This window comes from Diadema antillarum, unplaced genomic scaffold (assembly GCF_040938485.1).
Source record: "Diadema antillarum isolate AM-2024a unplaced genomic scaffold, OU_Dant_1.0 scf00000220, whole genome shotgun sequence".
Classification (NCBI taxonomy): domain Eukaryota; kingdom Metazoa; phylum Echinodermata; class Echinoidea; order Diadematoida; family Diadematidae; genus Diadema; species Diadema antillarum.
Genome location: NW_027271109.1, coordinates 724,750 through 751,526, shown reverse-complemented (window position 1 = coordinate 751,526; position 26,777 = coordinate 724,750). Strand labels below are relative to the sequence as shown.

The 26,777-nt window shown below is 41.2% G+C and overlaps 1 protein-coding gene across 1 annotated transcript in view; it reads left to right on the top strand.

Annotated features, from left to right (window-relative positions):
* The window catches only part of LOC139724546 (wings apart-like protein homolog), a 50,504-nt gene extending 24,854 nt beyond the window's left edge, over nt 1–25,650 (top strand). The window contains exons 5-15 of the mRNA XM_071635680.1: nt 729–840; nt 2,761–3,009; nt 9,116–9,227; nt 10,232–10,412; nt 12,783–12,934; nt 14,740–14,855; nt 16,945–17,109; nt 18,238–18,436; nt 23,658–23,746; nt 24,543–24,638; nt 25,516–25,650. Coding sequence (XP_071491781.1) covers nt 729–840; nt 2,761–3,009; nt 9,116–9,227; nt 10,232–10,412; nt 12,783–12,934; nt 14,740–14,855; nt 16,945–17,109; nt 18,238–18,436; nt 23,658–23,746; nt 24,543–24,638; nt 25,516–25,581 — 1,537 coding nt within the window. The 3' untranslated portion in view covers nt 25,582–25,650. The remainder of the gene's footprint in view (nt 1–728; nt 841–2,760; nt 3,010–9,115; nt 9,228–10,231; nt 10,413–12,782; nt 12,935–14,739; nt 14,856–16,944; nt 17,110–18,237; nt 18,437–23,657; nt 23,747–24,542; nt 24,639–25,515) is intronic.
* The last annotated feature ends 1,127 nt before the right edge of the window (nt 25,651–26,777 follow it).

Below are 26,777 nucleotides of genomic sequence, written 5' to 3'. Positions count from 1 at the left end.
ATAGGCCATGCGACACTTGCTGCCCCATAATAACTACGGTCCTTGTCCATTGTTTAAACCATGGTTTCAGTTGTACCACCTTCATGAATTCGGGCCCTAGTGTTTGCAATCATGGCATTTATGTTTGTGAGCTTTTCAGTGTGCCCTCTATAACAAAGTCACAAAATGATGGTTTTATTCACATATTTGGAATTTGACTCCAAACTGGCACAATAGAAAATGTTACAGATAAAAGTTTGTCCAATGTGATATCAGCTGGTTCCAAGCATACTTTTTACTAACCCAAGTATACCGTTTTTTGAGTTAGCAGGGTTTATCCCTGGAAAAGCATGCCAGGTTGTAGAGTGATGTTTAATGATGGTATGCCTCAATTTTTAATTTTACATTGTCTTTTGCTAGGTTGTGCATGAAGCAGGTACTATTACACAGTTCAGATACTGCCCATTAATTGAACATGGAACAAATCAGAAAGAGGGACAGAAAAGATGAGACTTTCATGTGTGAATTGGTTGTAACTTAGTGCATAATACTGCCATTGTCATGCCATAAATTGCATGAAATGGCATTACACCAGAGCTTTCTGACTGCCATCAATCAAGTGAGAGGGCATGCTTTAGAACTTTGCATTAGATTAGGTGACATCAAGAAAATATAAGGGAAAAAAAAACAACAAAAGAGAAACAATTCTCATTGTTGAATGCACCTTTTTCACCCCTCTGTCCCAACAGTGCCATGAGCTTTGTAGAGAAGTGTGCCATACCGTCCTTCAGGATGCACATGAGGGCCCATGGTACCATTGCCAAGGTCTTCGGTGCCCTTCAAGATGCCGCGCAGGATCCCGTAAGTGAACCCCCCCTCCCCAACTTTCATGGAGAAAGGATCAATTGTCAGCCTTGTGACTGCAACTTAAAGGCACATGGTCCCGGTGGTTTAGTCTAATGCGTACGTGGGTGCATGGTGCAAGTTTCCCATAGAGACTTGCGCTTTGATCCATTTCCCCGAGTCCAAAGAAGTCCGATCCACTGTAGTCAGTGGTCCGATCACAGTTCGGCTCATGATTCGGCTGAGGGGGATGACAGCTTTAGCAAACTTCTTTTGTGATGTCATACTAAGAAGCACGTATGCACGCACCCTGGCATTACTACAGAGTGCGTGATGCGCAGAGAAGACAACGAAGGCAACGTTACCTAGCAACTCCTACTCTTGATGACAGCTCAACTTCGGCAATCTTCGTATCAATGCTAACGATGATCCTCCGCAGTATCATCAACAGCACCCCCGCACCCACCGGGACTATGCGCCTTTAACACTGGATCAGTACAATAGAATGTGCAGTTAACCCTGTACAAGTTACTTTAAAAAAAATACTGTTTACGTTTTGTGTAAAGTAATACCATCGATAATGGCATATTTGTATGCCAAAAGCTCTAATAGAAAGTTGGGAGGATGTATCCCACCTTTTGCCAGGCAACATTCCTGTTGAACCCCAAACTCTTGTGGCTTTGCGTGGTTGTTCCCATAATAACCCAGATACAAGATGCAGTACACCGTAACCAGGAAGTTAGCCTCTATTATTGGACACTGTAATGCTGAGGTCATAAGGTGATCCTAAACAAATCCATTCATTCAGGAAGGGGTGGGATATTTGTTCAGTCTGTAGTCGGAAATATCGTACGGATATCATCAATTTAAGAGCGTATTACTCAATTCTGTCTTAAAACAAACAAAAAAAAATAAGTGAAGGAAGCAGACAGTAAAAGTATTGTGATTGGGCTGACTTTGGCAAAGGGAGAAGAAAAAAATCAGGCTCATGGTTCTTAGATATTTGGGTTCATTAGAGCATACATTTCACTTTCAGTGTAGTGAAATCGAGCATAAGAACAGCAATGAGAAAGTGTGAAATAGTTACATCTTCATGATCCGTAGTGCTTGAAAAGTAAGTTTGGTGTGAATTACCAAGACCTTATTGCTGCTATATCTTTTATCTTGTTTTTGAAATGCAGAGTCAACCCTTTCATTTTGTGTTAGTCATTTAGCAGTAGTTTCACTAACAAAGTAGCAAGGAGGGAGAACATTTTGTGTCAACACAGGCCTCTTATCTCCTCCCTTGCGTTCAGTTTATGTAGATTGCCAATCCCTTTGAACACTTTGAGGTCGCTGTGGTTCAAAGTTTGCCCTCTGAACTCATTTTGAATATCTGGATCAGTTTACAGCTAGGTTTTCAGGTACAGGATAGATCAGAGAATACAATAAGGATCATTGGCAGATGCTGTTGTAAAACGTACTTGTTCAAAAAGGTATGTATTCATTCCCCTACCAAATTCTGAAGCTGGGCAGAAGAATTTTGAGATGATAGCAGTAAGGAAATATCATGAGGGGATAGAAGAGAAATACTGTATAGCCAGATATATCCATGGCATGAAACTTTTGTGAATTGGAGCTGTTGGCCTTTTTCGCGATGTGAAACTTTCATGAATTCCCACTGACGTTCGATGCACTGTGTAGACACAACCTTTTGTGTGCACTTTACTTTTTCAAATTTTGGCATCTTGTGAAATTCGCAAAAGTTTCATTCATGCAAATATTTCTGGTTTTACAGTAGGTGAATGTGATGTGAATATGCTGAGGAGGAGAATGAATAAGAGAATATCAATTAAAGCATGCAATTACTGAGAGAAGAGCTGGAACACAGGTGTCTTCCACAAATATCATTATCCTCTCTTTATTTCAAACACAAAACTATGATGCATTCCCCTCCAGAGCCTTGGTCTGTGCACGGCAGGCCTGATGTACATGCTCAGCCGGGACCGACTCAACATGGACCTGGACCGGGACAGCCTGTGGCTCCTGGTCCGCCTCCTCAGCAAGGACACGGGACACCGGGCCAAGCACCTTGAGGCAGCCCAGCTGTCGGAGTACCACAAGGCACAGGAGAAGCTCTGGGCGGTGTTCTCTGACCTGCCCAAGGCCAGCAACACTCTGGGGGACATCGAGTGCAGCGACCTCTCGGTCAGTCACCTTTGCAAACTTGAACTCTACTTTCAAGCTGATGTTTACTAGAGTAAAATCAAACAAACAGTCAGAGCCTGCTGAATTTCACAAAGTTTTAGGAAGTGTAAAGTTCACATGTTTCTGTGACACAGTGTTTGCTGTCTTCATCCATCATACAAATTGGATGTTGATGTAATCATTTTGTGGTAATTGGCCAGCATACAATTCTTCATGAAATTCCTCAATTGAAGTTCAAAGAGAGGGGGAAAATTGCATCCTTTAAAAGGGCATTGTACCGGTTTTTTATTTCTTTATATGTTGTTCTTTTAATTCTAAAAGACCCAGCGGTGCAAACAGAATCAAAATTTCATAACGATTTAGTCCGTAATTTCATGTTGAAAATGGAAATTTTTTGGCGAGAATTATGCTAATGAGCTGACGAACCCGGATGTCGTGATGTCACAGGTGCCAAATGTTTCACTGATTACAAGCCCTCGCATACGCGTGCGTTAAATCGTGCCGAGTAGCAGACGACGCTTAGGCCCAATTTAGCTAGCAGGCGGCACTTGTGTACTGTCCTATCCATGCAGCTGTCTCAAATTTCGCTGAACCAAATCGCACCAAAATTACAGGATATACTTCTAAGCATATTTCAAAATACAGTATTATATTTGATTGAAATCGGTAATCGAGAAGTATCAATATTGACGCCGAATTTCAAGTTGTCACTAAAAAAAACCTCACACTTCGCGAGAGATCTTGGTAAACGCGATATGCACAATCTAGAACTGAAGTTAGCCGACTAGTGCTGTGCGAACGGGGAATTTACGCGGGAACTAGATTTAAAAATGTCATGATTTTAGCAATTTGTGTGATTTACGAACTTTATTTTTCATTCAACTTAGCTCAAATAATTTATAAATTGATTTCTTGCTCCCGATTACTTGAAAGATTTGTCTCATGATATTAGATGGCTAACTTCAGTCTGTGCGTGCGCAGGCAAGTAGGGCTACTACGCCGCGATCACTCTTATTTTAGTCGTACAGAGCAGATTGTTTTTAGCGACGACAGGAAAGTCGACAACTTCACTTACGCTTCTCAACTTGCGATTTGGTTCCAATTAGCTTGAGCAAGTGGACATGAGTCATAAAATACTTCTTGTGATTTTGGTGCAATTTGGTTGGGTGAATTTTGAGATATCTACATGGATACGGAAGTACTCTAGTACTTCTATGCCTACACCAGCGTTTGGATCGCGAAGCGGTGGCACTGTTTGTATCTACGTGGTCGGGCCACTCTTCCGAGGTATGGGTCCTACTAAAACTAGATCTAAGTTAGTCCTTGTTGTTAATACGACCACCATGAGATTTATCTCGACCACAAAAACATTGAAAATCCATAAAGCAGATACCTTACCTACAAAATTCAGCACAGAAACAACAGGGCCTGCAGCACAAGGGCCTCTAGCGGCAACGCTAGACCTTGGAGTCTGGACTTTCGTCTGGACTTTCTTCAAATTCTGGCAGCAGGGCCATTCGGGGTATGTATTGCATACAAATTGCATACGAGACGTTTACGCTGTGCCTATTATTAGCGCTGTGCACGTACAGCTGTCGACGGAGCGGCGAGTAGAATCTTCTCGGTCCTTGACTGCTCACTAGTCCTAGTCCTAGTTCTAGTCTAGAGTCTATATGTAGTGAGTGCCGTTTTCTTCTAACTAGGCGTAAACCGTGATTGCCGTTGACTATTTTTTTTATTTAGATTTTAAGAATCACTCAGTCCTCATCTTCGTTAGATAGTTTGAACTGTGATGTCGAACCATTATCGCTCATCATCAATGCATAGTTAATAGTGCAACGTTACTTTTTTTTTACACATAGTTTTCTATGGGCAGCACGTTCGGACAATGATGCCAATTTCATTTTGCATATCTGGAATATTCCCCACAAATTTGGTCTAAATAAAAAGCTTTTAAAGAGATTCCTTTTAAAAATTAATAAATATTGTTTAACATGTTTATTTCAGCTCCATATTGCAATTTTACTAAATAACAGTTTTTGCAGTACTTCGTGTGAGATTTCATCAGTAAATTGACATGTGTAGAACCTTTCTAGTTCGTTTTGCTAAATTAGGAGGTTGGCACCTGTGACGTATGCCAAATTGTGTGGATCGTTCCTTGGCTTGCTCGTTTTCATTTTTTTCAAAAAATCATTACAGGCTTATCCTGGGTTTCAGAATCCTCTCTTTCCAGTTGTAGGCATCAAAAAATGTAGATTAGAATTATCAGACAAGTAGAAAATGTCAGTACAGGTTTCTTTTAAAGGGACTGTACAATACTGGTTGAGGTGGGGATTCAGTTTTATAGAAATTATAACATTCCTAAGTGAGATAATGAGAAACCTCTTTTGAAATATGAAAGAGCATGTAATTTTAAGAAGGATTCAATGTTTATTTGATGAAAATTGCTTTTCAAATGGCTGAGATATGCAAAAAAGTGATAATAATAAAAGGCGACAGGCCACGCCTTTTATTAGGATCTCTTTGTTTCACCTTGTTTTTGGATATCTCAGCCATTTCAAAACCGATTTTCATCAAATAAACTTTTGATACACCTTAGAATTGCATGCTCTTTGACATCTCATAGAGTGGTTTCTGAATATCTCGCAAAACATTAAAAGCTTAATCCTCACCTCAACCAGAACTGTACAGTCCCTTTAAGTTGTATGATTTTGCTTTGATAGTTCTTCAAACTGGAAGCAACTGCAGGTATATCAACAAGAGATGACAATTTTCTTGAATTCTCTAGTCCTCTAACCGATGAATGAGCTTTGAGGCGATGACAGCATTGCAGGAGCTTGTTTGCATGTGACGTTATGACCAATATCACTCTCTCATAAAGACATGTGAGACTTTACATAGCAGTCAGACCGCAACTCCCTGAAAAGCCTTCGCATTTATCGTTCACATATGCATGGACCTCGAGGACATTGATACGTAATGAGCTGGGAGACCACATTTTTAGAGTCCCTCTGAATCTAAATGACATTTTTAGCTATCTACATGATTTGTACATCGATAAAAAGCTGAAGAGTTGTACTTTGATGAAATTCGACCACTTGAAAGGTTATGACATATAAAATATACTGAACAACATAAAATTTGCATATTTTTCATTTTTCTTTGGGGGTACACTAGACCAATGAAATAAACGTGGACCAAAATGGAAGAAGTATAAAATGAAAGAGGAAATATCATTCTATGAAAACATAATGACTTCACGTGGACTGATTCTTTGAACTGGTCAGGTTGTTGAATAAATCATTGTGTTGTACAGTTAAAGGGATAGTACAGTTTTGGTTGAGATGAGAAATAGGCTTTCGAATTTTTGCAAGATACCAAGAAAACACTTATGATATTGCACAGAGCATATCATTTTAAGAGGAATTCAAAGTTTATTTGATGAAAATCGGGTTTGGAATAACTGAAACATCCAAAAACAAAGTAAAACAAAGCGATCGTTACAAAGTGTGGGTCCCACACTTTATTAGAATCGTTCTTTTTTGGATATCTCAGCCATTTCGAAACCAATTTTTATCTAATGAACGTTGAATTCCTCATAAAATTGCATGCTCTTTCATATTTCATATGAGATTTCTCATTATCTCACCTAAAAATGTTAGAAACCTGAAATTAGGTCTCAACCAGAACTGTACGATCCCTTTAATTTCTGACGAGATTTCAGTTTGCCGCGAATACGGGTACCTGATTGGTTAATTCCCTCTGAGTGGAGAGTTGAACGAACTTTCGCGGAATGACAGTGAACGTGTACTGTACATATACAGTAATACACTGTGTGTAGATGACAGTGTAGGACCCTATGGTGTGTGTGTGTGCGCGCGCACGATGTATGTATACGCGCTCGGGCTCAGGCAGCTGCAACTAAGATCTCCACGTAAACAACAAGAACAACACTCCACTCTGAACGACAGCTCAACTTTGGCTTGGATTTTGTTTACACAACTAGATACAGTAACGTGCATTAATGAATAGCATATAAATCAAAAATAAAAGATCTAGCACTTTCTTTGCACACATGAGTTCTTTGGAGCTCTTTATTTTGTATTAGAATAACTATTCCATATTAATCCACTGTATACATCGCTGAGTAATTTATCTAATGATACCCTGGGAGCGCATGATCATTCATGTATTTCAAATTGCCACACCATGATTTTTACTCGACGAGACTTTCCATTTTTATAGTTTTATAAGTGAGGGACCAATTCAGTGCTAACTGTGCTATTATAACAAGTATCTCTATAACTTTGAATATCATTAATGAGGTGATTCAACCTTTGAACAGGTCGGGTGAACAATGAATAGAAAGCCTTGTTATAATTGTTCTTAGGGTCGTTCTGAAAATATTGATATAATGCAGAGATAAGAATAATGGTATCATAAGTTCATTTTATATAATGTAAGCATTAAAAGGTGTGAATAATTTCAAATATTCACAAACGATGTCAATCAGTCACGGATAGTAGATCTTCATGTTGTCAATAAGTGAATCTCGTCGACACTGCACTCCGTCTCTCAATATCTCGCAAAATCTCGGGTGCTGAGAAGGACATGCGCAAAAACCTGCGCGTACGATAAATTTTTGATTTGATCTCATCAACTCTATATGTGCCTTGGTGGAAACCCCCGTGTGCCACATTATTCTGAGACACCAACGTAATATGTTTAGAAAACAATCTATTTTTCAAATCAATATAACATTTATAAATTTCTGTTAAATTGTAGACAAAGTTAGCAAAGTTGTAGAGAAAATGCCAAGCTTTGCATTGGTGTAAATTATATGATTAATCTATAATTGCTCTTCTTTCAAATGCCCGTTAGATACATTACTGTAAATGTATGACTCTTGCACACAGCGCAGTGACAGAAACTTAGAATTTGCATGCAAATCCAGTATGAAACACTGCTTGTTAGTCAATCACCACATAAAATGCAAGCTATAGACGAGACGAACGGAATCGCGTGAAACGCTTTCATTGTACTGTGGCATTTGGCGATTTATCGATCGCTTTGGGCGGGTTTGTGCGTTTGAGCGGAATATGCGAAGTTGGCACGCCGTCGACTGAGTCGGACGTGCGAACGTGGCACATAAAGAGTTAACAGCCGCGTTGCGGTCTGACTGATAGCTTACATGTTTTGTGCTCAATGCCAAGGAAGCTCTCACTGTTGTTTTTTTTTATTGCATTCATTGAAAGTCACCTAGAATATGGGGTTGAATTTCCCCTTTGATTTGGCCTTTTCAGCAAGGATAATGCAGTAACCACAGAAAAGGTAGAAGTACTGCAAGGTTAAAGACATTTGATTTGTCTGGGAAGTAAGCAGGAGTGACACCCAAGCAATAGAAGGGTGATATAGCACTGTTCACAGACCTTGCTTATAAAAAATGAACTGCATTTGTGCCAAAGTCTTAGCCGTACGCTGACAGGCAACATCATAAATGAGAGTGGATGAGTGTTGACTCAAGTGGAAGCGGGTTCAGTTGTCTAATGTAGTCCATCTCTATTTATAGGATGTCTTCTTCATTTATTGTTTGTGGCAGATGATTCCAGTGGTTTTAAATGCAAGATGCAGCCCCTGATGCAAGAAAAGCCTTCATTCACTCTAACAAACACCAAACAAACCACAAACAAGAAGACAAAACAAAACAGATAATGTCAAGCAGGCCGAGAAAGGATAGAAAGGGAAATCAGATGAAATGCATATCTTGGTAGTGGTTGATTTTTATGAATGTCATTTAATTTGCTACAATTATGAATTTGGCATTCTTTTATTTGCTATAGATACTTGATATCAATTATTTCTTTCATGGCACACAAAAAGATCCCCATTCACAATATGAATGTGATAGCAGAAGGAGCGATGGAGCTGGATTTGCAATGAAGGTTGCAGAAACAGAAACAGCAGCAAAATTGTGAGAGTATAGCTGTACACATGTATGTCATCAATTTCACTCTGGATACCGTCTTTGGTGACAAGCTCAACACCCAGTTACTACTTGAGCCTCGGGCAACTCTGTTGATGAAGTCTGTTTGTTTGTTTATTTCAGAATGGCTACCTTGCCATGGAGTCGTTACTCTCGCTAACGTCCAGGCGAGCAGGCGAGTGGTTCAAAGAGGAACTCCGGTTAGCAGGTGGCCTGGAGCATATTGCCCAGACAGGTAAGATTTGGAAAAAAGTGCTTTATAAGGAGAAAGAATAGGGAGCTTAAGATTTTTGCGACGGGGACGTTCAGAGGAAAAAAAACATGTTCTGAGAATGCGCAGAAATGTGCGTCAAGTCAATCTATTTATAGCTTGCGTCGTCTGAGTGTTTCACTACGGGTTCTGGGCTATTTTATGTCCACTCAATTCACGACGTAAAGAGCTACTTCATGCACAAATCATATGGGGGCGCCATTTTATTTCTAATAGGTTGCATCTCGGTGTAATCTAAAGCTACTTGTCAACATGACGCAGGGAAGAGGAGAACGTCCAGCTCAAGCGTCTTCTCCAATGTCCGTGCCGCAAATCTAAAGCTCCCTAATGCCAGGAGATGTTGCCTTGCAAAATTTTTAAGCCGTGAGCATTTAGCTGGGCTAGATGCCCGTATGTGTGTATTATGTTTTTTGTTTTGTTTTTTCTGGAAGAGATCTACTATATTATTGTTTTATTCAAGATTGAATTACCTTTCAGTGTGATATGTCTTTTGAACAGCCTCAAAAGATGAACAAGATAAATGTGTTACATTAGTAATAAGACCATACATGTGAGGAAAAAAAATAACATTACAGTTAGAATAAAGTAAAAACAATTACGCTGTGTGAAACTGGCATGCCGATATTTATTTGCTATTGATATTAATATTGATTTGATATGATCCAGTTAAGGCAAAATGGAATTTATGAAAATCATACTGAAAGTAAAAATGGTCTGCAAAGAGGCTCTTAACCCGTTGAAGACGAGTCCCAAGAATACTCGGGCAGGCGTCTATGGGAAATATGTGTTATAGCAAAATCAGTCCGTCCTCAACAGGGTAACAACACTATCCTTGGTATGAATGGAATGCAATCTACCCTTGGAAGGAAGATTCTTAGGCATTTTTTCTATGTGGCAAGTGTATTGAACGTTCAAATGTGACTGCAAATTATGTATTCTTTGGTCTGGTGTCCGTGCCCTCGTCGCAGTGATATCAGCGGCGCTCAGTTTGAGTCCCGTGACGGGCCGCATGGAAGGGGAGAACCTGGTCCTCTTCAAGACGATGAACCGCTGTCTGCGGGTCCTGGAGAATGTGACCTTCATGAACAACGAGAACCAGCAGTTCCTCCTGGAGCTGAAGGGGTGCAGTCTGGTCAAGGCTGTGGCAAAGTGAGTACAGAGACCCATACATCCAGGGTGGTCCACAACTTGAAATTTTGAGCAGGTTGCAAGCTCAGAATCTGAGAATATTGCAGAAATTTGCACATCCACGAGCACGTAGTAAGCAACTTATCTCTCTTTGTGCTGCTTACATTCAGTGTTCTGTTTCATGTTTTGCACACAAATATCTGTGATGTTTCTTATGTTTTTCACATTTTTTCACATGTTTGAATACATTTTATTTTGAGCTTGTTGCAAATTCTTGAGGATGTTGCACAACATGTTGCTGGCTTTTGAGGATGTTGCACAAGAATTTGAGCATGTTGCACATGAATTTGAGCATGTTGCAGTGACATGCTGAAACCCCTCGTGGACCACCCTGTTACATCCACACCCCTGGCCACCTCTTGGTTGAGTCTGTTGGTGAACAGGGCCCCTGTTACATGAAATTGTGGTAAATTGTAAAATTAATAGGTAACCCTTCAGTCAATGGTAACTACCATAACAACACTATTCCATAGCCAATCAAAGCCATGAAATCACTAATGGTTACCATTGATTGCAGAGTTACCATTAATTGTAGAGTTACTATAGTTTTATAAAATTGGGCCCTTGCATATGTCATGATAGCAGAGTAGCTAATGACTCTTCTTTTCTGCAGGTGGCTTGCTGAAAAAGAAAGCTCTCTTCCTATCCTGCCAAGAGAATATAAAAGTTGCCCTCATGTGGGATTACTATAACATATTGAGATGTACGTAACACACGAGTATCTCCCTGAATGGTCTTTGAAACCTCCCCAATTTTTGATATGGGAATGTCGACAGCAGTGTGTAGGGGGTCATAGTCTAATATTGATCTTTAGCAAGCACAAGGTGCTGGCAAACACAAGGGGGGCAAGCACACGTGTGTCTCAGCTCAAACCTCTTAGCCTTGCCACAGCAGCTAGTGGAAATCGTATCAGGGCAATAATATCCCGAGGACAATTACCCCTCCCCCCCCCCCCCCCCCCCCGACTGCTAGATAGTGGTTATTGATAAGATTAGAGTAAAGATCAGGGTTAGGGTTAGGTTCAGGATTAGGTTAGGGATAGGGTCAGGGAAGGGGTCTGAGGTAAGTTTTCCAGTGGGTAATTGCCCTACACCCAGTGGAAATTGCACTTGAATTCTCCATTCCAAGTATCACAAAGGGGGTGTATATAGGGTACAGACGTGACTCGCTTGCAAAGAAAAGCTAGAAATAGGGTCTTAGAGATGGGAGGTACAGGGAGACAAAAGAAAGACAGGGAGGGAAAGTGAGGAGATAATAGGATCAATAGGACAAAGGGGGTGAAGGAAAGAATAAAGGTGGGTGGAGTGAGGCCTTGTGATGGCAGGACAATGGTATGAGACAGAAGAGAAATGCAAGTTGAGCAGGGCAGAGAGAAAGCTACAGGAGTGAAAGATCATACAAAGGTTTTAATGAGGAACTCATCACAATAGTTGGATATTCATCTTGTGTGATTTTTGTCACTGTTCAGGTACTAGGTTAGCCTAATTTTCCCCCATATGCTCTGTTGAATGTTATATTTGGAATGAGCCACAACAGGAAAAGACAGGGTAAAAATGTATAACATGACTATCAGATGGATGATCTGGTACTTTTGTATTCTCGCATGTGGTTAAAAGAGTAAAAGATATACTTTTATTAACTAGGTCTGAATGGCTAGTATCAAATTGCAATGATTTTGATTTTGTTGTAGTCTTCCGTTTTGATAGATTAGTATTATTATCTTCTCCTTTTTTTCCTCTTTTTTTTTTTTTTTTTTGGTGTGTATATCATTGGCAAACAGAGGTATTCATGATTCGCAAATAAATCAGACTAAGTTATATGTCCTTGGAATGCTATTGGTTGCCCATCAGCTGAATAAATGATTATGTCCTGAAAGGTGTTGAATTTTGTGGGGGGGGGGGGGGGGGGGCATTCATCTGTTTGAGATGTGTCAGGTAAGACAAATGTTCAGAGAAAAAAGTGCTGCGTTTTGAAAGTGGCTGTTTCCAAATGGACATAGTATATTTGTAGGATTGTTACCTCTGCCAAGGAGGTTATCATGTTTGGGTTTTTAGTTTGTCTGTCTGTTTTAAAATAAGTCGAAAAGCTATGAATGAATTTGGATGAAATTTGTAGGAAAAGTTGATGATTACAACATAGGGATTAGATGATTGAATTTAGGTAGTAGTCTGGATCACCGTTGGGATCCAGGAATTTTTTTTGAAGGATTCTTTATCATTGGGAAATAAGGCTATCTCAGCAAATGTGTTTGGCAGAGGTCTGCGCTCTCCGAGTGCTTTTCTAGTTAGAGATGTAACTCATAAAGTGCTGATGTCTCTGCCTGATGTCCAGGGTGCTGAGAATGTGTGAAAGCCAGCTGGAGATGTGCGGGGAGCCCGAGGTGCCCGTGGTCAAGAAGCTGGACAGTAACAGTCTCCACGCCATCCTACACCAGGGGCTCCTGGCCACCCTTCGACTCCTCCTCAACATCTCCCATGACAATGGTAGGTCCATTACCACTACCTCTCTCACTCTCTCGTTAGCCCCTTTTACTCCCTCTGTTCATTCCTTTGACTTCTGTGTTTTTGTGTGTTCACTACAAAGGACTGTAAAAGTGGATATTTGTGCGCAATGAATTTTTTACGCTTGGTGGGGTAAAAAGAGTTTCGCGTGTTTTTAATTCCGCGAAATCAAGACATCAACTACTGGGACATATGGCAGGCAAACACATTCGCATGCTTTTATTTTCGCGCTAGTTTCTGGTAGCACGAAATGCACGAAAATTTCCACTTTTACAGTACTGGACTCTTTTGTCGATCCTAGCAGTAGCCTACACACAACCATTGTGCCTAAGTACTGTTGACATCTGATGTTATATAGTTACCTGTGATAGTTACAGACTTAAAGGGACTGTACAGTACTGGTTGAGGTTGGGATTCATGTTTTGAACATTCCTAACTGAGATAATGAGAAATCTCTTATGAAATATGAAGGAACATGTAATTTTAAGAAGAATTCAATGTTTATTTGATGATAATTAGTTTTCAAATGGCTGAGATATCCAAAAAAGGGCTAATAGTGAAAGGTGACCGGCCACACTTTTTATTAGGATCTCTTTGTTTCACCTTGTTTTTGGATATCTCAGTCATTTCAAAACCGATTTTCATCAAATACTGTAAAAGTGGTTTCTTTCGCGGTGGTTTTATTTTCGTGCTTTGAGGTTGAACCGCGAATTTAACATCACGCGAAAATGTTTTGAACTCGCCGCTTGTTACAACGCTATTGCGCACATGCACACACGAAGATTCTGCGCATTGAGTATATTGATGTTGTAAACACACACAGCGATACCGTGCAATGTAGGTACAAGCATGTTATAAAGTACTCTAGAGACGGGATTTCAGGTAAGCCTGCATTTAATTTTGATTTCTATTTAATGAATAAAAGAATAATTGGGTTAAAGTTTGAGGTTTCATGTGCAAAATAAAACAGTTTTTGCCGACTGCGAATTCACAGATTTTGCCGACTGCAAATTTAAACACACGCAAAAAAGTCGGCACCGATGGAAACCGCAAAAGTATCTGTACGCGAAAGAAACCACTTTTACAGTAAACTTTTGATACCCCTTTGAATTGCATGCTCTTTGACATCTCATAGAGTGGTTTCTGAATATCTCGCAAAACGTTAAAAGCTAAATCTTCACCTCGACCAGGGGCCCGTTGCATAAAAGTTTTTTAATGGTGACTTTGCCATCCAATGGTAACTTCCATAGAATTCTTGATTTTGATTGGCTGTTGAGTATTGTTGCCATGGTAGTTACCATTGGATGGCAAAGTTACCATAATTGTAACTTATGCAACAGGCCCCCGAACTGTACACACCCTTTAAGTTGAATCCAGATTTCATAGCATGTTTATATTGAAGTTGACATTGAACGCATGGTGTTCTTCCTCATATTCTGCTAAGTAATTGCATTTGAAAACCATTAATTTTCACACTCTGAGGTCTATCCATTGGAAAATATACATTTCATGTCATAGCATTTATTTGCAGGATCATTTAATGTTGTTTGGTGCAGTAATTGGTCTTTTGGGGGTGATTTCAGCCAGTCTGAAGATTTTGAGATACACTGAGAAAGTGTGGGGGCAGTATACTGTACCATGGATTAGACTATTAAAAGATGTATAGACACAATTTTTTTAATATTCATCTCTTTGCAAGTGTTACTCGAGTTTTACATGTGTGTGTTCATTACTGTGTTAAAGTCACATCAAAATTGTCACTTCGTACTTCTCGCATCCTTGTACAGAGTGGGGAAGTATGAAGGTCGGGGAGCAGGACGGTCTCATGGCCACAACACTTCAGTGTGTCCTCCGGATGCCTCAGTTCATCTGCAAGGACCAGCGCTTCGACGTCTTGGTCCTGGTACGTATCTAGGGATGAACCTACGTAGTGGCTGCCGTCACTGTGCAAGCTTAGAAGGCGTCGGCCCGACAGGCAGTATGCCTTGACCAAATGTGTCATATGCTTGAAGCCATAACTTGCCTTGGCATTCTATTTGACTTCAGTCATTACCCCTCAAACTGTATTGAAAATGTTAGACAGTCAACTGAGGTGGTCACCATGAAATAGATCAACATGGAGGCCATTGGTATGTATTTAGGAATCTGGAAGATGATGTAATTCCTACCCATCAAGGGATTAGTTTCAGGACATCTGTTTATATTGACAGAAAAAACATACCAGCAAAATTGCAGATTACAGAAACCAATGTGTAATAAGAGTTTGAAGAAAAAGATGAGTACGGAAAACCCTTGTGATGGAGTTACAAAAGTGTGGAAGAGAAAATGAATAATTGAATAGATTGAGTGAGTCTGCCTCAAGTGCGGACGGATGGTGGTTTGCAATCTTATGGGAACCTGCCAATACCACTGACATGTTTTGTAAGTAAGTAAGTCCTGCTCAGTGCTGCAAGGAGAACCCAACCACCTTAGTGCTATTAGCATAGCTCTGTAGGATTGCATTTCTCACATACCCATGCAGAACTACTCATACACAGGTATTGACATCTCCATGTTCGGTTTCAGTTTCAGTGCAGTTTTCTTTCGCCAGTCAGTCAGAACATCACAAAGAGATCCAACATTTGCTGAGTACAAAAGAGCACACAAAAGGCATGGGCAATCATCATATGAATGCACTAAATCAAAGAGCATGAAAGGATGTATGCAAACAGATTGTATGAAATTACATCAAGTGGAACAATCAAAGCGGTTCTTCTTCCAAATTTAGAAGTGCCCTTTGCACTGATTATAGTCATACTGTTGTGCATTGCTTTATAGGTGCTATACATAGTGAGCATAATGAGACACAGACAAAAGAGACATGAGAACCGATAAAATTCTCCATGAGGTATTACATTGACTCAGAACTGTGCAATGTGTAATGTTAGTATGAGATGGTACAATGTGCTATGTGAGTATGAGATAGTACAATGCAAGCGACATGGAACATTTCTCGAGTTGGGGGCTGCAGGCCAATGGGGACTCAAGGGTCAATCATCCCCCCCCCCCCCCCTTTGACGTGGGGGAGCTGCAGCCCCTGCAATGTGAGTGTTATGTGGTACAATGTGCTATGCTATTGTGAGATGGTACAATGTGCTATGTGAGCTTGTACAATGTGTCATTTGAGTGGTAGATGGTACAATGGGTTATATTAAATGGGTTAGTCAAATACCGGTTAGTGATTGGCTAAACAGAGTCACGTGATGGAGGTACATTCGTTATGTTCGCCCATGGGCGAACATTCTTGGTAATGTTCTCCCATGGGAGAAAATTTTCACGTAACAAATGACAGAAGGCCTAGGACTGGCCACCCACGCGCGCACAGTGAATTTGGCTCTGCGCGAGCGAGCGATCGAGTGCGTTGTGCTAGCTCTGCATGCATGCTGGTGGTTGCAAAGATCGTACGCTGTAACTACAGCCCAGCAGTCGCTGTCAGCGCACTGTGTATTATCAGCATCTGGTCGGGCTACGCGTAAGTACACTGAATCTCTACGATCTTTGGTGGTTGACGTTGACGTATTTGACTAACCCATATAATATATAACAGATGATGACTTTTGTTGTCAGGAACATGTACCAAACGTTCCACCCTCAGGGTTTGAAATGCTATTTCGGGAGGCTATAAGTCCCTCGACTTCGTCTCGGGACTTATAACCTCCCTCGATAGCATTTCAAACCCTTCGGGTGGAACATTCGGTATGTTCCCACCCCCGCCAGTCATCATCTATATAATGTAAGTGTGATATGGCACAGTGTTCCATGAGTGTTAGATGGTACACTGTTGCAGGAGTGTGAGATGGTACAATGTGTTATGCAAGTGTTAAATGGTACGCTGTGTTAGGTGAGTGTGAGATGGTACACTGTGTTATGCGAGTGTTAGATGTTACACTGTGTTATGCAAGTGTTAGGTAGTACACCGTGTACATCCACCTGTTCTTCCCTCATCTTCTCAGAGCCTTGGTCTCCTCATCAACCTAGTGGAGCACAGTCCAGCCAACACCCGTAAGCTGATCTCCATGAGGACCAGGCCCTCCTATGATTCCCAGGGCCAGGACTCCACCGAGTCCTCCTCAGAGGGCTCTTCAGAATCGATAACATCTCTGGAATCACTGGTGCAGGTCAGGAAAAAATTCATGTTTCACCATCCCTTACCCCCCCCCCCCCCCCCATATCTTGGTGCTGCTTTTTCATTAGTGGTCTCTTTCCAGACTTGTTAACCATTTTATGTAGTACTTGACACTAACTTTTTTCTCTTGTGGCCAATTTGGGCCACGAAAATCTTTACATCTCAAATTTAGGCCTGAAGTTTTTGGCCTGAAAAAACAGAAACATGACAGTCCATTTTGATTCTTAACCGGTTGAGGACGGTTTGATTTTGCTACTACATGCATTTCCCATAGACACCTGCTTGAGTATATGTGGGACTCGTCCTCAACAGGATAAGGGCTTGATGGGGCCACCAAAAGATAACCTTTTTAGAAATTTTTTAGTGACCCTGGACCTCCGGGCCACCACTAATGTCAAGCCTTCTTTCATGTCACAGAAAGACATGTCATGTCTTTCCAATGTCTAAATATATGAAAGAAAGGACACACTCTTGAAAGTGTGAACTAAGAAAACAGTCTCTGAAGTACTAGGTCTATTCAAGCGCTTGATCTTTACCAAGCCATGCAAGCTGTAGGATGAATGGAACAAAAAACAAGCTGTTGACCACCTGAGCAACAACAATGAAGGGATTATCAGATTAAGCTGAAATTAAGCATGCTTCATTACCGCATTCTGTAGATGATTTCTGCCAATTTTCAATGCAGTAGCATTGTTCTTTCTAAAGTTATTGGAGTTGACAGTGAAGAGTGTGGACAGGGTTTTTAAGAAATGAAAAGAGGGCTGTATGAGAAATACCTAATCACTATTCCACCAAAAAGTGGTTGAGAAAAATTGCTGAAAACACAAGTCCCTGTTTGTTTTTTTATCCCAAATTTTAACATAATGTAGAAGAAGACTTGCTCTTTCAGAAAATATGAAAAAATTAAGATTGGTTAGATTGACCCATTTCACCTATTTTCAGTCCTCACACAAAATCACTGCGTGCGACTTTTTGTGTTCGTTTTGTAATGCACGGTCACATATAAAGGCAAAGTTGATCGCAAGCAAACTACATTTGCATCCATCATACTGTTCTGTTGGTAAAGTAAGACTTGCACAGTACTTTGCGCTCAATGGTTCATGCCGGTCCCAAACTGCAGCTGTTCCTGCAGCGGCAGCAGGCGGCGCTGAAGGTGGAGAGCCAGTCGGAGGAGGAGATGATGGAGGAAGAGCCTGAGGAGTGGTCCGAGGCCCACAGCGATCCCCTGGACTGGATCACCATTGAGAGGGACACGGGCAAGGGCAGTCAGAACGGGCCCCAGCCCACCGAGGAGGAAATCAAGTCTTCTGTCAGGAAAGGTAAAAAAAGAAATGAAATTTAAGAAAGAATCATAGAAAAACAAATTTTCATTTGGCTGAATAAATGATAATAATGATAATAGTAATAATAATAATAATAATAATAATAATAATAATAATAATAATAATAATAATAATAACAATAATAATAATAATAATAATAATAATAATAATAATAATAACAATAATAATAAAATGAGAAATTCAAATAGATAAGTAAATATTCATGGTTTAATTTTTGCAGATTTGATAAGTAGGAAATGAACAAATGAATGTTGAAATACCTTGGAATAATAAAAGACAAAGAAAAAAAATCCCCTTCATGAAATTCTCTCAGTGCTATGTTTGTTTGTTTTGTTTTGCTTTTTATTCTATCGCTGAGAGAATGCATGGATGTGTAGGTCTGTCTCTACAAGAGCTCTGTGCATGTGTCTACACAAGTAGATATGGAATACACAGATATTTTGCTGAAGCATTGCTGATGTTTGGTTTAGCGGAAAGGAGAAGAAACATGAGGAAGGAGTGGGATTCCTTGTCCACAAAGACACAGTGAAAGCGGTTGTGGAATGTGAGCCCATTTCAAGCCGAATGATTAGAATACGAATCGCAGCCTCTCCCAGAAATGTAGTCATTATTCAAGTCTATGCACCAACCTCCGATTGCAAAGATGAAGAAATTGATGCTTTCTACGATACTCTGGGCAGCACGCTCAGAAAAATCCCCAAGAAAGACATAAAAATCATCCAAGGAGATTGGAATGCCAAGATAGGGACTGACTCCTATGATGACTGGCATGGTACTGTGGGAAAATTTGCTCACGGAATGACGAATGATAGAGGTGAGAGGCTACTAGAGTAGAGTAAATTGAATAATCTGACGGTGGCCAACACACTTGGGGATCACAAGAATTCGAGAAGAATCACATGGGCATCCCCAGATGGTAGAACAAGGAACCAGATAGATTACATCTTGGTGGAATATAAATGCAAAACCTGCATCAGACCAGACAAGACCAGAGCTTTCCCTGGATGTGACATAGGCAGCGACCACAATTTGGTGATGATGACAATGAAGGTGAAGCTGAGGATGATAAAGAAGCAAAGAGCGGTGCGTGTGAAGTACAATCTTGACCTGCTAAAGACAGACTCTGAAAAGAGGAACGAATATGCTGTGAAGATCAGCAATAGATTTGCCCCCCTCATGGAGCTCGAAGATGTCCAAGAAATGGCGGATCAGTTCACTGAAGTCACAAATGAAACAGCACTAGAAGTGCTGGGAAGACGCCGGGTCATGAAACAACCCTGGATGACAAGGGAGATCCTGGAAGCATGTGATGAGAGAAGGAAACTGAAAGGGACAAAATTTCAGGATGAGAACAGCAAAGTGAAATACCAGAAAGCCAACGCAAAAGTTAAGAAGGAGATTCGCACCGCCAAAGATAACTTCTTGAGGGAGAAGTGTCAACAGATGCAGCAGGCTTTTGAAAACAACAGCAAAAAGGTCTTTGACACAATCAAGGAGATATACAGAAAAGCAGCCATCAAGACACCTGCCATAGAAGCTGCTAATGGGTCACTGCTGATGGATGAAAACAGGATCCAAGAACGTTGGACAGAATATGTCAAACAACTATACAACCACCCAATCCAAACGGATGAGAGTGTCCTCAGAGAGCTGGAGGCTGGTGGTCCGGGCATTGTGGAAGACGAAGAGCTCGAAATCTTGAGGAGTGAGGTCGTCAGTGCTGTTGCATCACTGAAGAGTGGCAAAGCCCCGGGAGCAGATAACATACCCGCAGAGCTGTTAAAAGAAGAAGAAGCTGTGGATATGCTGCATAAACTGTGCAACCTGATCTGGAGAACTGGAGAATGGCCCAAACAGTGGACACAGTCACTTATAGTGCCACTTCCGAAAAAAAGGCGATCTGAAGAAGTGTAGCAACTACAGAACAATAAGCTTGATCAGCCATCCCAGTAAAGTGTTGCTGAAGATCCTGGCGAACCGGATGAAACGACAGATAGAAGCTGTACTCGCAGAAGAGCAAGCTGGCTTCCGGGCTGGAAGGAGCACTGTGGAACAGATCTGCAGCTGCCGCATTCTGTGCGAAAAGTTCAGAGACCATCAGCAAGAAATACACCATAACTTTGTCGACTTCAAGAAAGCCTTCGACAGGGTATGGAGGAAGGCACTATGGTACACAATGCGGAAACATAACTTTAGTCCAAATCTGATCCAACTTTGTGAGTCGCTGTATGAAAGTGCCACTAATGCAGTGATGTATGACAGTAGGACTCTGGAATGGTTCCAAACCAACGTTGGTGTCAGGCAGGTATGCATTCTCTCGCCAACCCTCTTCAACCTCTTTCTGGAACAGATCATGATGGAAGCACTCAAAGATTTTGAGGGCACAATCGCAATCGCGGGAAGGCCAATCAGCAATCTGAGATTCGCTGATAGAGACATTGACCTTGTTGCTGGAAATAGGGAAGAGCTAGCAGAGCTGACTACGCGGCTAGACACTGCTGCCCGCCGATACGGCATGGAAATTAGTCACAAGAAAAGTAAGATAATGACGACTTCAAAACAGAATAAACAAGATGACAAAGCACAGGAGATATGGGTGGACGGGCATGCGCTAGAGGAAGTCCACCAATTCAAATACTTGGGCGCCATGATGAACGAGGAGGCCACTTCAACAACAGAAATAAAGACACGAATGGCCATGGCGACTGCTCAGTTGGCCAAGTTGAACCATGTCTGGAGAAGCAGAGAGGTGAGAGAGAAAACTAAGATTGAGCTGATGAAGGCACTGGTGACCTCGATAGCCCTATGTGGATGCGAGTCATGGACGCTAAGCAAAAATCTAGAGAAGAAAATAGCCGCTTTCGAGATGAGATGTTTCCGTCGATTACTTGGAATACATTGGCACGATCACCGCACCAATGCATCAGTGCTGGAAGAGATCAGGAGGAAAGTTGGGGATTATGAACCACTGCTGGACATAGTGAAGAGAAGGAAGATGCAATGGTTCGGACATGTCACTCGACGGCCAGGCACACTAGCGCATATGGTAATGCATGGTCGGGTGGATGGGCGACGAGCTCAAGGAAGACCAAGGAGGAATTGGGTGGATGATGTGAGGAGATGGGCGGAGAAACCGGTGGAAATCTGTATGAGAATGGTGCAGGATAAGGAAGCCTGGAGAAGGACATCTCAGTGCCCCAACGGCAGAACTGCTACGGGTGTGACCTGACCTGACCTGATTGCTGATGAGGGCGACATCACTTTTTTCCCCTAAGAATCCTTAAGTTTACCCAGTATCCACCAAATGACTTTACAAAGATATATGGTTTCATATTGTGCAAGTGGCCTCTGCATTTTATGGCAGCTCATGTACTTGGATTTCCTTCACTTTTAGCATTTGAGGCTCTCTTTCAGATGAAATGTGACAAGTGGGTCTCCCTTGCCATCTAACTCTCACAGTTTCACAACGATAAAAGCTACAGGTTATTGACATGAATTGTAAATGACCCCTATTAGTCTGTGGATCCTACATCCCACCCCCTTTTCCCATCAAAGTTTATATTGTGCACAAATCCTGTCATTACCATATGATGTAAAACTCCTTTAAGCAAAGCGAATGAAACATCAAAGTAAGAGAGGGATACATGCTGCCGTTGCGATGTGACGCCGTATCATTATAGAAATGCCACGGTAATACCATGAAGACAGTGATCAACTCTCCCTGACCTTCAACCCTGTGTCATGTTCATGTTAGCATGCATGGCACACGGAGAAGTGCCCAACATGCACATTTTGTCGTCGTTGTCGAGTAGTCTTTCTCCAAGCATGTTAATCACCACAGATTGCTTTTACAAAATGACTTTTACAAGATGGTCCATCTATGGGGAATCCCCATCATCCCATTTAGTTATTCATTCGTGTTCTTCTTTCGTATTCACGAAATGGTTTGCTGGAGTAGACTTTAGGTGTTGATATTTTACAAGTCTGGCAGAGGATGATTAGAAACTTAGCACAGGCTGAAAGCTTTTATAGTGGGCTCATTTCTGGTTCAAAGTGCAGTAAACCTCGCAGGCCATCTTTTTCTCTGTCTTTGTCATACCACTTGAGTTATTTCTAGTGATTTCATCGACATACATTCCTGGGGACCGTTTCATTAAACTTTTTGTCAGTGATTTACACTGACAACTGTTAAAAGCTACTGAAATTCTTGCGTCTGATTGGTTGATAGCAAATTTGTCGGTGAAAACCTCCGACGAACTCGTTGATGAAACGCCCCCAGAATTGGTCCATAGGCAGTCCTTGTGATCTAATCATCTTTGTAGTTGTTGTCCCCGCCGAACGAGTTCGAGCTGGGGACTATGAAACGGGCTCCGTACGTGTGTGTGTCCGTGTGTCCGTCCGTCCGTCTGTCCGTCCGTCTGTCTGTCTGTGCGTCCGTGTGTGATCAAAATGTTCAATTTGCTACTTCTCTGTCATTTACGAGCCAATTTTGATTCTGTTTGCTTTATATGATAGCACTACATAGGAGCTTTGAAACTTCTACACAGAATTTCAGTTGTGACCTTTGACCTTGACCTTTGACCTATATTGTACATTTTGCTTCAAAATGCTACTCCTTCGCCATTTCTAACCCGATTTCGATTCCGTTTGCTTTATGTGATGGCACTAGGTGAGGGCTTCAAAACTTTTACACAGAATTTTGACCTTTGACTTCTTTGACCTTTGACCTTGATTTTTGACCTATATTGTACATTGGCTACAAAATGCTACTCCTTCGCCATTTCTAACCCGATTTCGATTCCGTTTGCTTTATGTGATGGCACTAGGTGAGGGCTTCAAAACTTCTACACAGAATTTTGACCTTTGACTTCTTTGACCTTTGACCTTGATTTTTTATCTATATTGTACATTGGCTACAAAATGCTACTCCTTCGCCATTTCTAACCCGATTTCGATTCCGTTTGCTTTTTGTGATGGCACTAGGTGAGGGCTTCAAAACTTCTACACATAATTGTGACCTTTGACTTCTTTGACCTTTGACCTTGATTTTTTACCGATATTGTACATTTTGCTACTAAATGCTACTTCCGGCGGGGACATATTTTACGCACCGCGTAATTTCTACTTTTCCTTGTTTTGTTTTCTATTTCTCTTGGTCTGACCTATTTGTTTTTTTTTTCTCTCTCTCTGTCCATAGCTCTCCATTCTGCAGGCAAGCACATGGAAGACAGTATAGTGGCCTCCTACACTGCGCTACTGCTAGGGTGTCTTCTACGAGAAAATAATGTGAGTATGAGCACTTGTTTCAAAATTTGCCTGTGATAAGCACTGCTCTACAGTGTCTGTTCTCTGTCTGTCTGTCTGTCAATCTGTCTGTCTCTCTCTCTCTCTCTGTTAGACTTTGTTGACATTTCAAGATTGGAGAAAGTGCAAAAATTTTTCATCATTCCAACATTTATGTGACAATAGGTAATATCAAATTATCAGTGGGTTGTGCCCTTTTTTGAAGAGATCGTATGATTTTCCTCAACCTTTGCTGATGTATTCTTCTTATACCCTGTTTAGAGTCAGTTGAAACACAAGAGGTTGTGCCGTGTCCATGCCAGACGAGGGGACTGTAAATGGTCTCAACGTAAACACGGCGTGAGCACGGCACACACTTCCGGTGACCTGCGCTGTGTGTAGTGTAGTGCTCATACAGTACATGTATGTGTGCACGAGAAACTGCTGCTGCCTCTTCTCAAGAAATGCTCTTCCACTGGTTTCCATAGAAATGTATGCTAACCTCACTCTAAACAACAGTGGGACTCTAAACGGGGGTCTCTCTCACCCCCCTCCCCCCCCCCCCCCCCCCCCCCCCCCCACTGAGTTTGTATAAAGAAATGGCTAGTTTTCATCTGGCATGTCTTCCAGAGATCCTCCTGAGGTCCTCCCAGACAGGGGGACTCTAAACGGGGTACAATATTGCTGCATTCCCTTAGTTTACATATATATACCAGTATATTAGGGTTTCTTAGTAGGCAGTCCAATAGTGCATTAATTACACAGTGGTCACCCATACCCCATCTTGTCTGACCAACAGCTGAATGTAGTGACTGTCAGAGACTGCCTTCCAGACGGTGACTTCACATGCATGGTGGACATGCTGAAGAAATTCTTGTCTTTCATCGAACTTACAGTGAGTATGCACACTTCCACTGGCACAGGGTGGTATACCATTCTTTATGTTTCAGGGATTTTTTTTTCTGTGTGTGTGAGTGTGTGCATTAGCGTCTCTGTTCCAGGATGGAAGATTCCCTCAACTTTTGGATATCGTGAAGACGATCTCAAGACTTGCCTGGCACTCAGCAGTTAGTTATGCATACCCCCTACAGTTTACCTTTGGGGATGTCATATCATTATTGGGTTTGATTCTTGGCAGTTAAAAAAAGAAAAAAAAAACTATCTGTAAAAAAGAAAATGCATGTTAGATTCCGGTAATAACAGCTTGTTGTTGGTGAATTTAGTTTCCCAATAAAAGATAACCAGTTAGACAATTGGACTTCACTGACACTCGCAACTTGAGACCCCAAGTTGTCGTGATGAAGAGAAATATCACATTATTCCTCAAATAATTCACTCCCTTGTGGGAACATATTTTTCAAAAGATGATTTTTCTAGTATTAGCTGTAGGAATTCACATACATCATTTTATGTGTGTGTGTGTGTGTGTGTGTGTTTTTGTGTGTATACATTCTTCTGTGTTTAAAACAACCGTCAAATCCACAAGTATTTTGGGGAGGGATTGCAAGGTCATGGCAAAAATAACAACATCTTTGGTGCACAGGCCAGTATCTGTAGACATGACTGGGGTGGCATTAGGTTATGAGGCTACTAGAATGGATCATCTTTCACAATTCAACTTGCAGCAAAATGAGACCAAAGTAATTTCAACACTCGATCATCTCAAATTTCATACCTGATTGTTCTACATATTTCTTGATGGAAATATCCAATTGTGCTAATATGTTAGTTCTTTGGAACAATAACAAGTTTGTGTTTCTTTTTATTCACAGAATGCAGCGGGCAACTCGGGCAGCAAGAGTATATCAAAAGTCATTGAGGTACTGGAGTGTTTCTAGCGCCTCTCTGCAAGCTCCGGCCAGCTTGGTGGTTTTCAAAAACTCTGTGGCATCGGCGCAATGAAAGGAAGGCTCTGCATCCCTAAAGTGGGGAATGCTGGGATATCCCGTGTGCCCGAAGGTCATGCCCCCCCACAATCCAACAGCACCGGGATGGCGTGCAGACAGTGTTTGCCGTGCCCTTGCACCTTCCAAACCCTTGTTGAAGGAGGAGGACGAATTGGATAGAAGGGCTGTACCATCTTTTAAGCTTCTTTCCTCCTCATACATTAATTTATTTCTTTTTCCTTGGTGTAATGATTGGGCTTCCACAATCAACAGAACTATATGAGATTTGGAAAGTATCTAAAAGCAAAGTTTATTAGATTTTTTTCCCTTCTTTGATTATTAGTTCAAGCTTAGTAACATTTAGATATGGCTTTGTCCCAGCACAATTTTTGGGTTTTGTTTTGTATTGATTTAAGCACTTTACCTTGTGCAGTAGCACTCAGAACACTACTGTGAAATATGCTGTACATTTTTTTCCCTTCATTTTTCAATAGATTTTTGGCAAGTCTGAGACAAACTCACCAGCGTGGCAGCTTGTTAGAGCATGAAGGTTTTCTTTGACGAAAGAATATAGTGTCTTCACCTCATCAAAACTTTACAGCGGTATAATTCAGAGAAGGAAACCCACAAAAGTCCAATTGTGTGGTCCTCCTTGCTTTGTTTTGAATCATTTTGTTTTTTCTGTTGAGATTACATTACACCCACAAAACCTCAAGCTTGATGGGATGGTTCATTGTCATTAGCAGCCCCCCTCTGATTTTATTCTCTTCTTTGGAGGCTGTCTTCCGTGCAGCTTATCTTTTATCGAAATTAAGAAAAAAATAACAAAATTAGGAAGAAAAACCATAAATTGTTCACGAGTCCATTATCTGCACATTTGATATTCAGGCATTTGGAACGTTGAAATCCACCACGCAACCTTGGAGTATGTGTAATATGTGTGTGTAAATACAGAGAAATTAGCGCAAGATTTTTCCTTCTTCCTTTTTTGCACTTCACTCGTGAGCAGAATTTGTCGTAAAAGTGATGTGCTTTTTTTTTTGTAAATACTTACATGCATTGAGTTGTTGTTGGGTATACATTGAAATGCCAGAGACAAGAGAACGACTTGGCTACCAATTGTAGACTTCCAGTAAAGTGATATATAT